At 58.9% G+C, this 16516-nt stretch overlaps 1 protein-coding gene across 1 annotated transcript in view; it reads right to left on the reverse strand.

The window, feature by feature from the left end:
* Positions 1–15803, reverse strand: part of KCNH2 (potassium voltage-gated channel subfamily H member 2) — an 86301-nt gene extending 70498 nt beyond the window's left edge. Inside the window, exons 1-2 of the mRNA XM_063121535.1 lie at positions 15634–15803; positions 8005–8235 (exon numbers count right to left, since the gene is read on the reverse strand). Of these exons, the coding sequence (XP_062977605.1) occupies positions 8005–8235; positions 15634–15709 (307 nt within the window). The 5' untranslated portion in view covers positions 15710–15803. The remainder of the gene's footprint in view (positions 1–8004; positions 8236–15633) is intronic.
* Between the last annotated feature and the right edge of the window lie 713 nt (positions 15804–16516).

Raw genomic sequence — 16516 nt, forward strand, 5'->3', positions numbered from 1 at the left:
AATTTTATTGTTATTATCTTCCTTAGTGGGTCGTTGAAAACCGCTATTCTGAATAATGATTTTTATAGGGTAGGATAGGGGGCACTGGGCATGAGTTTGTGGAACCAAGGGGGTGGTTACCTGAAAAAGTTTGGGAACCACTGCGCTAAAGGTTTCACGGAGGCTGCCTTGGCTCGTCTAGTCCAGCACGGTCGACCCTGATGGGCGTCACCGGCAGCTCTTCCCAGAGACTCTGAGGATCGATCCCAGGACCGCCTGCCTGCAAAGCGGGGGCTCTTGTCCCCCTGAGCTGAGGGCCGTACTTTTGCCGGAGGACAGGCACAACACAACATCCAGGAGAGGCATCCCAGAGCCACGACGGCCGCGTGTGCCGGTGCAGCAGGGTGGAGGGCAACTCCGGGAGAAAGGCAGAGCGTGAATCAACTGCATAAATGGTCAATGGCTAGGAAATCAGAGACGCTGATGAAGCAAGGGGGGAGGGCCCCGTGGCTGCAGAGCCCCCTCCCCACCAGCGCCTGGGGCTCCTGCTTCCATGCTGCATGAGCTGGAGCCAAGGATGAAATGCGGCTCCTCCGGATCTTGAGAGAGACGCAAACAAAGGCAGCAGTCGGGCGGGGCGGGGCGGAGAAGAAACGCCGCCGCTGCACACGCCTCTTGGAGACAGCAGCTGCAGCCAGGGCTGCCGGCATGTGCTGAAGGTCACAGCAGGACCCAAGACGCCTGCTCTCTTGCAGCATTTTTAAAAGGTTCCTGTTTTATTTCTGGGGGGGGGAGGGGGGGCGGCATTTGGAAGCAATGCACGGAGGTTTTAAACACACAGAGTCCAGCCCCACTGCGGCGCAGACCAGATTAACAGCCTCCCCCACCCCCCACACACACACCCATTCTGAAGTAAGGAAAATTCTGTCTGGGTCCGATTTCAGCTCCGGCGGGGTCACGTCCGCTTCCACCCCTTGCAAGATGCTGCCATTTATTTATGCATCTGCTTTGCAAAAGAACAAGAGGGCAGCAGCCTCTGCCGAAAGACCTTGTTGAAATCCTTGCTGAAATCAAAATATGCCACCTAACGCCTGTCCCTGATCCACCAGGCTTGTAACAATACGGGGATATGGAAGCCGGAGGCGCTGAGCACTCACATCACTCACCAATTCCCGGGAGGGGAGGAGAACCCCATTTTCTCCTGGCGTTTTCTTGGGGACCTCCCCAGCAGGGCGAGGTTTGCGTTTGGCTGGGAAACGAAGCCAACAGTGAGCTTGTCCAGCACCCCTGAAACGGGTTCCTTCTCTGTGGTTCCCAAACCGAGGGGTGCCCCCCCCCGCGCGCGCACACACACACACACACACACACACCCAGGAGCTACGCTCGGTCTCCACCCTCCCTGCTTTTCAAAGAAATGTCAAGACACCTCTTTTTAATGTGGCTTTTAAAAAATTGTTTCTGTGGGTTTTTTTAATGCTGTTTTTAATATTTTATGAAGAAGATCATTGTTCCAATGTTTTTTGCTGTCATTTTTATTACTGTTCTTTGAATCGTTTTCAGAAAAGACAGTACAGAAATACTCTCAGTAAAAATAAAATAAAAGTGGGCCTTGGCAACTTCCCCATCACATCCTGGAGTCCCGCCCCATGAAACTAACACCCCTCCCGGGACAACCGGTCAGGGTGGCGCACTGCCGCTCTGTCGCACTAGGCAGCCACCTCGGCCGTTGCCCTATGTGGAGTCAGACCCCCTCGGTCCGTGTAGCCCAGAACCGTCAACACGGGCAGGCAGCAGCAGCTCTCCACCCAGGGTTCCGGGCTGGACTCTTTCCCCGCTCTGCCTGGAGACGCTGCCTGGGCCCTTCTGCACGCAAAGTGGGGGCCTTTCCACACTGAGCCAGAACTGCCCCCAGGGAAGGAGTCACAGCTCCCACCATGGGTCTCCTCTTCCTCAGGGCAGTGGCAGAGTTCCTTCCACCCACAGAGGCCACCGAGACCCCCTGCGAGCTCCATGGCACCTGGGCCTGCAGCCCTTGTTCCAGTGGGGCAGAATTGCTGCCCGTGGGGAACCGACTCCCAACCATCTTGCTCCTGCGTGGGCGTTCTTCCGTGGGCCTCCTCCTCCTCCTCCTCCTCCTCCTCGCACCTGGCTTTCTGCCCCTGCTTTAGCAGTGGAGCCTTGCCGTGGCCCCTCCCTCCCTCCCTCCCTCAGGAAGGGCTCTTCATTGCACCAAAGACCGTTCAGCACATCTCTGTCGCAACCTCACAACTGCAGCGATGGGATGGGCTGGAGGGCGGGAACTGCATCCGGGAGACCTGGATTCAAGCCCAGCTTTATTGAATGACTCCCAGCCTCAGTCTCCTCAGCTGCAAAATGGGGATAACAGTGGCTCTACCACCATTTTATGGGGGCAAATGGAATGGAGCGCACTGTTCATGCTGCACATGTTTTGACAGAAATGATTAATGAATTCAGCGGGTGTTCTTCAAACACAAATAAACTGCAGGCTGCCTCTAGAAGTTGCCGCTTGCAGGATTCAAGGCTGCATCACTGGTAGGAAGAGGAAAACATTCCCACAGCGGTCCATCCTCCCGCAGGCCTGGCTTGTTTGCTCCCAGCCGCTGTCGCGAGGGACGCATCACGCCATGCGGTTTGTCCATTACACTTAAAAATATGTCCCATTTTCAGATTTTTCTAGTAAATAAGAGTGTTTTGGACAATGCGTGCACCAAACGGCATTTCTATCTGTTGGCCAAACTACCTAAAGATGCAAGACCCAAGTGACCGGACGGCTGTAAGCCCTTTCGAAGGCACCACTCCAGAGCTGCGCCAACTGCACTGGTTTCCAGCCCGTGTGCCCTGGTGTGTTCTATGCCGAGGGGCGCCACTCTGGGGAGGGAGACGTCATGCCTATTTTCAGATGCATGTCTTCATCAGGGCCTGTGGGTCAGCGAGCGCGCCTTCTGGATTCCAGCTTCCTTTGTGTTCTGGAAGCGCACGCTTAGATACTGGGATGGCCAAGCTTCTCCCTCGACAGAGAAAAAGCAAGGACTGATGATCAATGACTGCTAATAAGGCAGCAGGAAGGGGCCGAAGGTCAGTGGCCATCGGAGCACATGGTTTGCCTACAAAGGCCCCTCCGGCCTGCACCCCTGGGGAGCCGCTGCTGCAGGCCAGGGCTGGGCACGACCCAAGGCCCAGCGAGGCTCACTCCTGCCCTGGATGCCCAGCCCAAGGGCAAGATTGGCAGCCCAGCCAGGGTGCTCCATGCCTCCCAGCCAGCCAGCCACGATTGGCCACACTGAACCACCGGAACGATGGGCCCGCCCACCTCCAGGCCTCTTCACTCGAGGGCCTGCTTGTGCGCGATGGATGCCCCCTTTCACACAGACACAAATAACCATCTCTCTCCCGTCTCAAAGCGCCGTGCATGCACAGGCAGGAAGGCTGCTCCCAGTGTCTCCATGGGGACAGCCACAATACTGGCCCAGCAACTCCACCAAGCATGGCCTTGGTGAGTGGGAGGAGCCCCCACAAAGAGGGTGCCAGCCGTGTTCTCATCCTGGGCCATCAAAGTCCAGGCTGCGTTCCTGCTGAAACGAGGCCTTCCTGTGTTCTGCCCATGGTTGGAAAGCAGCCTCCCCGCCCCACCCACAAAACGGCGGCAACAGCTCTGCTGGCCCCTGTCAGGGCCTTATAGAGAGCAGCCCCCAATCACATTCTGCAGCACAGGGCTCCTCCCGGCCCTGCCGCCACAGGGACCCTCCAATCTCAGGACCCTCAGGAAGCCAGCCGGTGGGAAAATTGAGGGGAGACATGATAGCACTCTTCAAATACTTAAAAGGCTGTCACACAGAGGAGGGCCAGGATCTCTTCTTGATCCTCCCAGAGTGCAGGACACGGAATAACGGGGTCAAGTTAAAGGAAGCCAGATTCCGGCTGGACATCAGGAAAAACTTCCTGACTGTTAGAGCAGTGCGACAATGGAATCAGCTACCTAGGGAGGTTGTGGGCTCTCCCACACTAGAGGCTTTCAAGAGGCAGCTGGACAAGCATCTGTCGGGGATGCTTTAGGGTGGATTCCTGCATTGAGCAGGGGGTTGGACTCGATGGCCTTATAGTCCCCTTCCAACTCTGCTATTCTATAATTCTATGATTCTATGATTCTCCCAGAGTGCAGGACACGGAATAACGGGCTCAAGTGACAGGAAGCCAGATTCCAGCTGGACATCAGGAAAAACTTCCTGACTGTTAGAGCAGTACAAGAATGGAATCAGTTACCTAGGGAGGTTGTGGGCTCTCCCACCCGAGAGGCCTTCAAGAGGCAGCTGGACAGCCCTCTGTCAGGGATGCTTTAGGGTGGATTCCTGCATTGAGCAGTGGGTTGGACTCGATGGCCTTGTAGGCCACTTCCAACTCTGCTATTCTATGATTCTATGAGAGCACGGCACCACGCAACGCAGGCCGCCTCCATCCCACCCTCCACACAGCAGAGAATTCAGCAAGGAAGGGAAGCAGGAGGCATTGGAGGTTCTGAGCAGGCAGAAGAGGCCAGGATGGCGCTTGCACCAAGTCCCATGGGGCAGCTCCAGAAGACCCCCCCCCGCCCAACATTCTGGGGCCCCAACAGCACATCCTCCTTAGCAGAGCAGGAGCCCCACTCTGAGAAACCCAGAAACCTTGAGGTGCCCGGATCTGTGCAATGCAGTGGGGTTAGAATGCAGCAACACACAACTAAGAGGGAACCTGACGGGGGAGTATAAACACAGATGCCGTGTGGAGAAAGGAGGTAGAGAGACGTTCCTCTCCCTCTCGCATCATGCCAGAACCCAGTGGGGCCCTCCCAAGAGACTGAATAGGGTGGGGGGAGAGCGGAAGAACCAAGGCTCCATCTAGTCCAGCGCTCCATCCACATAGGGGCCAACCAGCCGTCGACCAGGGGCCAACAAAGCCAGGACACGGGTGCCACAGCACCCTCCCACCCATGTTCCCCAGCAACTGGTGCACACAGGCTTACTGCCTCGAACACAACCATCAGGCCTAGTAGCTATTGAGAGCCTTCTCCTCCTCCAGGAATTTATCCAACCCCCTTTTAAAGCCATCCAAATTGGTGGCCATCACTACATCTTGTGGCAGTGAATTCCATAGTTTTAACTATGTGCTGTGTGAAGAGGGACTTCCTTTTATCTGTCCCCAGGTGGGGATTCAGGACAGACGCAAGAAAGGACTTGTTTCCACAGGGCAAATTGAAATGACGGCATTCTCTGCTACACGTTGTGGCAATGGTTACTCACCAAAATGAATTCCTACAGAATACAACAAATTCATGGGAATGAGGTCAGTCTACTTAGCTGCTGAGATCACTAGCTGACCCTGCCTCACCTCCCCCCTCCCCACATGCCCCTCCCCCCACCCCACCGAGCACAACCCCAAATGTCCCTCTGCATAGTAACGGGCAGGCGTTGAGCCAAGAGAGTGCGCAACCGTGTGCGTCATGCGTCACGCCCAGGGGGAGAGAGAGGCCAGAAAAAAATGCTTCTGAAATCAGTCCGTCGACCCCTCTTGCAAGGGGCAGGCAGCACCACACCTGACCACCGAAGGCCAACCACAAGGGTCCTGCCAGTGCTTTGAGCATTTGAGGGAGAAAATCTCCCTCACCGAAGGGATTGAGACTGACCCGGGCTAGAAGGCCTCCGGGGCCGGGCCGCTGGGGCGCCAACACGTCCCCTTCTGGCTCTTTGCCATTTGGGGCCTTTCCCCGGTCCGCCATAGGGCCGGAGGCTGGACATGCCAGGCGGATGCCGAAACGCTGGGCTGAGCAGCCCGGAGAGGCGGTGCACACACAGAGTCAGGCCCCTCGCTCCTGCTCGGCCCGATCGGACAGGCAGCGCCCCTCCACGGACCGCCTTCCCAGCTGGCCTGGCTGCAGGCGCCGCCTGGACCGAGGCCGGGGCTTGGAGCCCGCAAAGCCTGTGCTCTGCTGCGGGGCTCGGGCCCTGCCCTGGTACTGGCGGGGGCCTAAGAATTCAAAGTATTTGCTCTAGCTCAGGAAGAGGCTGCTGGTGTTCCCGCGAACGGGCCTCCTGGATGGGGGCTGCTTGCATGCCCCGGCCCCAGGAATGCGGCATCTGTAAATAAACCATATGTCCTATCAAAACCGAGCACGCCATCTTGCACATCTCCTGTGCCATGAACACTTTTGCTGCCGTGCCCCAGAGAGCTGGCTCTAAATTCCCAGAGTCCTAGAGCTGGGAGGGGCCGTTGAGGCCATCCAGTCCAGCCATAGTTAATCCAGTCCAACACTTCCCTGACAGGTGGCTGCTTATGTTCTTACGTCTGTCCAGAAAGCGGTGAGGTCAGGGTCTGCTGGGCCACTGAAACCATCAGGACCCCTCACCGCTCTCACTTTGCATGGAAGACCCCTGAAGCTCAAAGGCAAAGAGAGAGGGGGGAGGGGTTAGTTCTCTGCTTCCCCACCGCACACGCTTATTCCCACTGGACATGCCAAGAATGGGGCCCCTCAAAATCCCAGCACCTGGCTGTCAAAATACTACTACAACGTTCACAATGACAGAACTCCGTCCGTGCCAACAGCGGTGAGAACTCATTCCCAGGTAAGACAGGCGATTGCTGCCGCCGTTGTTTTACCAGCAGCATCAGTACAGGAAAACAAACGCTTTGCGTACAGGGTCAGTGCACAGCAGAACCTAGCCCTCACGGCTGTCCGCAATGCCTGGTGGCCAAGCGGGATGCCCGGGGGCTGGGAGAAAGAGGCCCTGCGCTCTGCATAGCCCCGTGGGCCTCCGCCATTGCTCCTTGCACAAAATAAGCAAAAGGCCATAGGTCAGTGGAGCAGCCCTCCTGCTGGGCATGGAAGCGGCCCCTGGTCCAATCTCCAGGCGGGAAAAGTCCTGCCTGAAACCCTGGAAGGAGACCTACCGCTGCCAGCCAGGGTCGACACAACTGGGCTAGATGGAGCTACGGCCTGACTCAGCCCAAGGCAGCATCCCGTGTCCTCCTACAGGCTTGGGTGCTTCCGGACAGCGGACTCCTTGCCTCCCCCCGACCCCCCACCCCCACCCCCAATCATGGCTCTTCCATTGTAAGCGGAGTTGCAGCCGACTTCTGCAGTCATGGAGCAGCATTGCCCTTTTCTGAGCGTCCCTCCCGCTCCTTCAGTCCATGCCAGTCAGTGGGACAAAGCGGCTGTGGGTGGGGCCATTTGATGCTCAGCGCACATTCACGGTAACGCTTGCGCTGGGCGTTACTCTAAGAACATCAGAACACCAGAAGAGCCCTGAGGCTGGATCAGACCCAGGGTCCATCTAGTCCAGCACTCTGTTCACACAGGGGCCGACCAGCCGTCGACCAGGGATGAACAAGCAGGACAAGGTGCCACAGCACCCTCCCACCCATGTTCCCCAGCGACTGGTGCACACAGGCTTTCTCTAGGACCCAGGTGTTTTTTTAAAATCAGTCTTTAAATTAGCTCTAAAATACCTTTCTGGTGATCTTTGTTTTTGAATGAGACATATAGTTCTATTACACCATGATGCTGTAGTGTTAATTTTTGTACGATGTGTTATAATGCCATAACTGCACAATACAATAACGAAGAGAGAGAAAAGGATTTCAAATCCTTTCTTTTTTAAAAATAATAATAGCCAAGTCCTACGGCGAGCGGTGGAAAGGGCGGGCTACGTTTTGCCTGAAGAAGAAAAGACTAGAGGGGGGCGTGAACGCGGTCTCCAAACGTCTGACGGGCCCGTCCCACAGAAGCGGGAGCAGACGCGTCCCGACATACTTTGGCCTAATTCATCCAGGCTGCAAGAGGTGGGTCGCCTTGCACAGCAGCTGGGGAAACGGTCGCACGGAGGGCCACGAGCCCCAACACAGAGCCCCAGGCATCTGACGCAGGAGCAGCGGGCAGCACGGCTTCTCTCTCTCTCTCTCTCTCTCTCTCTCTCTCTCTCTCTCTCTCTCTCACACACACACACACACCCCTGCCCCGCCGGTCCTCCTTACCATCTTTCCGGTAGAAACTGATCTCCACCTTGCGCTCCTCCGAGCCCAGCAGGGCCTGCGCGATCTGGGCCACGGAGCTCTTCTGCGTGCACGGCCCGTGCAGGAAGTCGCAGGTGCAGGGCTTCTGCATGACCTCGGCGCGAGTGTAGCCACAGAGGTCGCAGAAGCCATCGTTGCAGTAGATGATGGCACAGTTCTCCACCCGGGCGTTGGCGATGACGAACTTGCGGCCTGTGGAGGAGGAGAGAAGGATGTCGTGAGGCCGCCCTGCGCGGAAGGCTGCCCTGGCCAGGCTGCCATGGCCTGCTCCTCCCCGTGCCCCACCACCAACACCCCTGGCATGGATGCACGCCCCAGTTGGCAATTCCCCAAAGGGAGACGGCCCAGGGCTGGTGCAGAGGGGAAGAGGTCCTCTCCTGGGGTGGCTGGAGCTGAACCATCTCTGCCCCCACCCACCCTAGCAGCCACAGGACAGCCCCCAAGGTCTGCAGGACTTGACTTGGTTCTAACCAATAGGGAAGCGTGAGCTGATGAGGGGGAAGTAGCCAGAACTTTGGGGGGAAGTGACCGTGCCACACGGCGCTCGAGCTCTTGATTTTAGGGAAAACGACGGCCGAGTGTTGCCAAACGTGTCCCTTGGGACTTCAGAAAGCAGATTTTAATAAACTCAGAGCAACAATAAGCAGGATTTCATGGCAGGAAAGCCTAAAAGGAAGAGGAGTTCAAGAGGGAAGGGAGATCCTTACAAAAGGGGATCCGAAACAATCACAATGAGGGGAGAAAAGAGGAAGGGAACAGAGGAATCCAGGGTGGCCACGCAAGAAGCTCAGGTAAAAGGCCACGTAAAGGAGGTGGAAGGAAGGACAGGTCACTAAGCGAGGGTACAGGCAGACCGCTGGAATTGCAGGGACGGTGTCAGGAAGGCGGAAGCTCAGAATGGGCTGAGGCTGGTGAGGGACGCGCAGAAGAAGAACAACAAGCAGGGCTCGTTCAGGTATATTCAAAGTGAAAGGAAGACAAAAGTAATAATGGACCAGCTGTGCAGCGAAGATGGCAAACTGCAGAACGGGGGACAAAGAAAAGGCACAACAGCTCAACTTCTATTTTGGCTCAGTCTCCCCCCTCCCCCCCCCCGCAAAGAGGATCTGTGTCCCATTGGGCATAGATGTGACGAACAGGTGAATGGGCAGCAGGGCAGCTTGAGGTTGACAGAGAGACGGTCAGGGAATACTGAAGCACCTTAAATGAGTTTAAGTTCCCAGGTTCAGATGAATGGCATCCTACTGTGATGAAGGAGCTAATAGTTCATAGAATCATAGAATAGTAGAGCTGGGAGGGGCCTCTAAGGCCAATTGCCTAGGGAGATGGTGGCCTCTCCATCGCTGGAGGAATTCAGGCGCCGACTGACCATTCATCTGTCAGGGAGGCTTTAAACTGGATTCCTGCACTGAGCAGGGGGTGGACTTGATGGCCTCAATGCCCCCCTCCAACTCCAGGATCCTGTGTATGTGTGGGGAAACCAGGGCTGGGAAATGCCTGATCCCATGTCAGCACCCAGTGCTTCAGCAGCTGCAGCGCAAGACCCCACTGAAGGGCTGAGCAGTTCCAATTCTCTTGCTCTAGCAGCCCCTTGGGGCAGAGGCCCCCAGTCCTCTCATCTGGAGGAGCCTGCAGGCTCTGCCCCTTCACCTGGGCAGAAATGGGGCAGCTCATGCCACTCCAGAGGACGAAGGCAGTGCCATCCCTGCAGGGGGGCAGGAACAGAACCAACCTGTGCGTGGGGGAGGGGGGCTAAGAACACCAGAGGCGCGCGGAGGCTGGATCAGACCAAGGGCCCCGTCTAGCCCAGCACTCTGCTCACACGGCGGCCGACTGACCGACCCGCTGTCTTCCAGGGACCAACAAAGCAGGACATGATGCATGCTTTTCTCTCTCTCAGTATTTTAACAACTAATTTTAACTTACATTTAAATTTTACTGTTTAAATTCTGTATTTTTAATCTTATATCAACTTCTGCTGCGTGGTTTTATCCTGGTTGTGCTTTTTATGCTGCATTTTGTATTTGTATTTTTAGATGGTTGGTTGTTTTATTATGTTCTTCATGGTTTTAATTTTTGTGAACCGCCCAGAGAGCTATTGGGCGGTATAAAAATGTAATAAATAAACAAACAAACAAACAGCACCCTCCCACCCAGGTTTACATTGGTAGCCTGCCCCTTCTCCAGGAATTTATCCAACCCCCTTTTAAAGCCATCCAAATTGGTGGCCATCACCCCATCTTGTGGTAGTGATGTGTGTGTGTTTGTGTGTGTGTGTGTTGCAGGGTTCATAGAATAATAGAACAGCAGAGTTGGAAGGGGCCTACAAGGCCATCAAGTCCAACCCCCTGCTCAATGCAGGAATCCACCCTAAAGCATCCCTGACAGATGGCTGTCCAGCTGCCTCTTGAAGGCCTCTAGGGTGGGAGAGCCCACAACCTCCCTAGGTAACTGATTCCATTGTCGTACTGCTCTAACAGTCAGGAAGTTTTTCCTGATGTCTCCCAGGAAGCTGCCTTCTGCTGAGCCAGACGCTCCGTCCTTCTGGCTCTGCCTTGTCTGCGACCCCACACCGGGCAGCAATGACTCTCCACGGTTTCACACAGGGGTCTTTTGCAGCCCTGCCTGGAGGCGCTGCTGGGGATTGAACTCGTGACCTCCTGCATACAAAGCACAGGGGGCCACGGCCCTCCTGCTGGCTCACAGGCCCGGAAGTGGGGGCAAGTGCAAGGTCACCACCTCTGATTCCAAATTAAGTCACTGAGCTGCTGCCCATCTAAGCAATAATCCCAAGGTGCCAAAAGCCCACCCATTTTGCTGACTTATCCACCCTGGTTGGAACTCCAAAACCGTAATTAAAGTGAGTCCGCAGATGACTAATTGGTTCTGAATGACCTTGGGGATGCCGCACACCCACCCCACCCACCCGCCCCCTGAACTCATTTATGTTGCTCTAAGTCCCATAAGTTGAACTGGGAGGTCCCTTTCACAGACTGGGGGCGCACCATTTCTTTGCGCACTGCAGTGCTGCATCCGCCACCCCATCCCGATCCCCATCCCCCATCGTGCACTTGCACAACTGAGCGTGTGGGGAGCAGGCCGAGAGCGCCTGAACGGGAGGCAGGAGTGAGAGAAGCGGCAGGGCCTGGGACTGGCTGCCAAGGGGATGCTTTCAGGTGCTGCCTGGTCAGTGGGAGGGGAGGGGAGGGGAGGGGAGGGGGGGAAGGCAAACGCATCCCCCTGCTCCCAGTCCTCATGCGTTGAGCACAGCCACTATTGCAAACACACACACACAGCAGCAATCTGCAAGGCAGAACAGGCTGACAAGGACCGGCATGGCTGGAAACGTGACCCTTCTCCACCCAGGAGGAGGCTGGGGCGTCTGGGGCTGGAGCCCAGCGTCTCCTGACAGAAGCCAGCCCCCCCCCCCGCCCCCCCCCCCGGCTTGCCAGGCGGAGGAACAGGGAGAGGAGCCCAAGGCTGCCGGTGGGCCGTATACAAGGCCAGGGGTCATGGGGGGGGGGGGGGAGAAGGTGAAAAGAAATGCCCTGCCGCCGGGTGGAAGCCAGGAGAGAAGGGGCACGATCCCAGCGCCTCTGGACGGACCCCAGCAACCAAGGCTGCAGTGCAGGCTGGAAGAGACGGGGAATCCCAGCATGACGAACCGAGGTGCCAAACGAACTAGGGGCCCCTCAGAAAACACCCGGGGGCCCACAGCCAGGCTGGGTTCGCTGTCTTCTTTGGGCACAGCCAGCCGTGGCGCTCCTCCATCGCAGCTCTGTTTCCTACCCATTTCTCCTTGTTATTTTTCCAAATTGGACTCAGGTGCTGAGGGCCAAGCAGTTAACTCAGGGAAACCTTCCCCAAAAAACCCTGCCCCCCACCTGGGGCTCAAAAACCACAGGCTCCAGCATCCCAGGGCTCAGTTAGAGAATATGTGGCATAATGATAAAGAAGAGGGTGCCCCTGAGCATGTGCAAAGCAGAGACAAAGATCTCTCTCAGTTTTAGAAACAGGGGTGGGATGGGTCCAAGAGGGCCAGAGGCACTGGCCACGGGGCCAGGGAGGGATCCACACAGCTCTGCACGCCCTCGAGGTGAAGCCCTGCAATGCCACAGGGAGGCTGCGGGATGTGTGTGTGTGTGTGTGTGTGTGTGTCACACCCTTGCAGGGACTCAAACAGGCCTCTCATGGAAGGTTTGGGGAGCAGCAACATCCCCCCACACACACACCTCGGGTGACCCCAGGGTTGAAAGGCACCAGCTGGTGTAGTTCTGGGACTAAAAGGTTGAACTTGGATCTGGGTTCAAATGTCTCTCCCCCCGCCCCTTGATCTCTGCCTGAGTAACACATCTGCAAACTGGGAATAATGGACACCGCACTGTGAGACTACACCTTTTGCCTTCCCGTCAGCTGCCACCCGATCCTTCTCCCCGGACATGCCCAGGATGGAGCCCAGAGACTTGTCTGTGCTGAGCCCCCGAGCTGCCCATGGCCCTCTCCAGGAACTCCCCGCCATCCAGGCTACCAACGGCTGCAAGGAGAGCTGTCTAACCAAAGAGCTGTGGAGTGAGCCGGCCCTGGGCCGGAGGTCACGAACAAAGGCCAAAGGCCACCCAAGCCAGACCCAGAGCGGCCAGCCAGGGGCCTGGAGAGCCAGCCATGCTCCAGCATGCCAGGGCGAGAGGCTGACCCTGGGCCAGGCCAGCAGCAAGCCCGCCTCCGCTCCAGGTTAGACTGCCTGACTGGGGGCCAGATGACCACAGCGCCAAGACTACCTGGCACCCTGCCCTCCCTTCCCAAATGAGGCATTAATAACCCAGCCGGCCTCTCCAACTGGCAGCCATGAGCCTGGCTGGGCTGAGGGCCAATGGCAGGTGGTTGCCCCCCAAGACAACAGAGCAAGCCAGGGAGGCTGGAAAGCGCGCCAGGTGTCTGAGCCATTTTGCCTACAAAGCCGGTGGCCGATTCATCGCAGGCTCAAATGAGCCGGGCTCCACTGGTGAGGCCACCCCCACCCCCACCCCCACCCGCATCACTCACACCCGGCTCCACTGGAGCGGACCGGCCTCCCTTCCCAACATCAGGCAGGAGAAGCCGGGCAGCCTCGTTCCCCAACTGCGTCGTTGCAGCAACAGCCGGCTCTTCCCGCTGGCGCAGATCTGGATCCCGTGCAATTCAGCGCGCGCCCTGCTCTCTGCATGACTCAGGCGAGAAGGCCCAGGAGCCCCAGCTCTGGACGACCGCCAGGGCCCAGGCTCCTTATCAACACACCACAGGGCACATTGCCTCCCCGATGCTAGGACTGACATTCCAGCCCAGTCCAAGGATTTGCAAGACAGACGAGAACCCTGTCGGCCGGAAGAATGGCATTCTGCACATGCTCAAAAGAGCTTTCTCCTTCTTCACACGTTCAAAATTTGAAAAGAGGTCCTACACCTGAGGGCGGGGGGTTCTGGCTCAAGTTTAGGCCAGGAAACGATCCGTGACCCGTTCTCAACCCACAAGAGACAGTTGAGTTTGGGAGTGAGCTACAGCCCTGCAGGCCTTCCCCCCCCCAACTCCCATGCCCCCCCCTTTGAAGTCCCAGCAGCCCTGCTCTTCCCTCTCCCCTGGGATGTTTATTCAGCCCATTTTTCTCCATAAAATTCCACTGCCAAAGTATTTGGAGATGGTTATCTCGCTCCTCCTTGCTCTTCTCAAGGCTAAACATCCCCAGTGCAAATGCTTTAACCTCTCCTCACACGCCAGGCTTGCTAACTGCCTTATCGCTCTCCCGGAATCCTCTCCAATTTGTCTGCCTTGGCCTGAAAATGGAGCGGAAGAGAGGCCTAGCCAGAGCACGGCAGCAGCAGCAGCAGCCGCCCGTCCGCCTCAAGGAGTCCTGGCCGGCTGGCTGGCTGAAGGCTGCTGGCCCCAAAGAGAAGAAAGAAGAGGAGCAGGAGGGAGCAGGGCCTGTGCTGCAGCGATGCCACACAGAGGGCCAGAGAGTCAAGGGCAAGGGGAGAGTGAGGGGAGGAGAGGCTTCCCAGCCAGGCCGAGAACAGGTTGCCCAGAGAGGGTGGGGAATGTCCCCCCGCCCCCTCACCCAGAGGTTTCCAAGGAGAGGTCAGCCAAGCATCTGCCATGGATGGGCGCGTTTGGTCGGGGCGGGGGGATCCTGCCTGGTGGAAGGGCTGTGGCACATGGCCGGAGCGAACCGCTGGAGAGGCCACCAGGAGCCAGGATTCTGCCACACGCATGTGCTTGCCGATGTGGAGAAAGAACACGCCCCGTTCAAGCGGGCCACAATGTCACCTTAGTCTGTGTGGCTTGCTTGCCTGAAGCCCTTGCCTCGTGAGCTGCATGTCTAGCAGGAAGAAGCAGATGGCAGGAGACGGGCATTCGGCAGGGGACCCCTCCCTCGCTAGCTCCTGGCAGCGTCCCTTCAGCTCCCCACCAGCAGAAACAAGGAAACACCTGAATTAGTGGCTCACTGCACAACTCTCTCTGTGTGTGTGTGCTCTCCCACCCTGCGCAAGTCCCCTGATGCAGCTACTTTCCAGGTAGACAAACACCTTGAGGCAGGCCACGCTCCCACGTACCTGGCCAACGCTCCCACATGGTGCCATAGGCTCCGCCACAGGGCTGCATCTCTGCAGGGCCAGCGACACAAGCCTGGGTTCCGTGGCATGGGCACATGGGCGCGTGCATGCGCGTCTCTGCCTCTCCAGCCAGCCTCTCCTCAACCCCCTTCAATGCCCCAGAGGCAGGTGAGAAGTTCCCCTCCACAGCCGCTCAGTTGGAAGCTTCCCCCTCCTACAACCTGAGGTCTGAGGCTACTTCCTGGAGCCCGAGTCAGTGGGGGACGGAGGGACACCCAGCCCAACTTACACACACACACTGGGAAAGAGGTCGCTAGGGGTCACTGCAAGCTGGGGGAGCCCCAGCCCCAGGGAACCCCAATGTGCCTCCCCAGGGATGCTCAGAGTGTGGACAGGCCATCTCCAACTGGGCAGGACTGGGGGGTGAGCCCCATGTATGCCACAGCCACACGCCCCCCCCCCCCGCTGCAAACAGGCACTTGTTGAAAGCATGAACACCCGTCCCAAGCACAGATGGACAGAGCCCAGTGCCACATCCTCCCTCCCGTCCCCAGACAGACTCAGCCTCCAGGCACACTCCACCCCCACCAATGCGCCGACCAAAGCCCCTCCGCGCAGGCACCCTTCTTCATACAGATGTGCGCGTTGAAGGGGCCCAGGAAGAGGCCCACCTGCACGTGCCAGCGGGCGCATGCTGGAACCCACCCGTGCTGCGTCCTTCATGCACGGCCCACCCTCCCCCTCTCTCGGCACACCCCCTGCCCCCGTGGAGAGCAGGAGCAAGAGCGACTCCGCAGTCCTGCCTCGGTCCCCCCCGCCCCCTCCAGGCAACAGCCCCACTCCCGCACGAGGAGTTCCTCCACAAGGACCCCCAGGCGCACCTCCACGCACAAGGCCCCCACGTTCCACCCTGTACCCCTCCCCCGCTCTTGCCTGGCCCACTCCTCCCCGTCCACGCGCGCGCTCTCTGTGGCCCCCCGCTTTCCGCCCGGCCCCCGACACTTACTCTGTCCCTCGAACTTGCGGATGATGGTGTCCAGGAAGGTGTTCTGGGGGGCCACGTGCCCGCGCCGGACCGGCATGCTGTCAGCCCATGGGGGAGCGCCCAGCCCGCCTGCCGGTGCGCCGAGCGCGTCCAAGGAGCGGCCCAGCTCGGGGGCCCCTCAGCCCGCCGCCGCCGCCCCTCCCCGCGGGGCAGCAGCCAGAGCGAGGCGCCGCGCTCGTCTTGGGCCTCCGGCAGCGACGCTTCGCGGGCTCTTCAGACGGCCGCGGCCGCAGTCAGCGGGGGCCAGGCGAGGCGCCGGCACCGGCGAGGAGAGCCCGTCGGGGCGGCCCCAGGCGCTTCCGGGGAGGAGGCCGCGGGCGCCGCTGGGGACGCCTGAAGGCGGCGGGCTCCCCGCAGGTGCCGGGGGCGGAGCAGCCCTTCGGCCTCCCTCTCACGCGCTCCGGGACGCGGGGAGACCCGGGCCCCCTGGGGCAGGCGGCGGAGGCTGCCGAGGCGGCGGCTGGCCCGGAATCCCGCCCGGGCCAGCGGTTTGCGTGCGCCGGGCGCTCGCCTCGCTCACTTGACGGGACGGGCCCGGTGGCGGCGGCGGCGGCGGCGGCAGCAGCAGCAGCAGCAGCAGCGCCCTTATTTAGGCAAAGGCGAAGGAGGCGGCCGGCGAGAGGCAGGCGCGGGAGCGAGCGAGCAGGCAGCGCGGGAGGAGGGACCGCGGCGGCGGCGAGGCGGCGGCGCGCAGAGAGCTTGGCGGCGCTGCTCCGGCCGGGCGCGCGGCGTCGCGTGATGCCACCCGGGCGCGCCTACGTCGGTCCCGGGCGAGGCGCGGCGGGGGTCGCGGGCGCGGCGGGTGGGCGGCGGAGGGACAGCCCGGCCAGGGCGGAGCCAAGGC

This window comes from Elgaria multicarinata, chromosome 1, assembly GCF_023053635.1.
Source record: "Elgaria multicarinata webbii isolate HBS135686 ecotype San Diego chromosome 1, rElgMul1.1.pri, whole genome shotgun sequence".
Classification (NCBI taxonomy): Eukaryota; Metazoa; Chordata; class Lepidosauria; order Squamata; family Anguidae; genus Elgaria; species Elgaria multicarinata.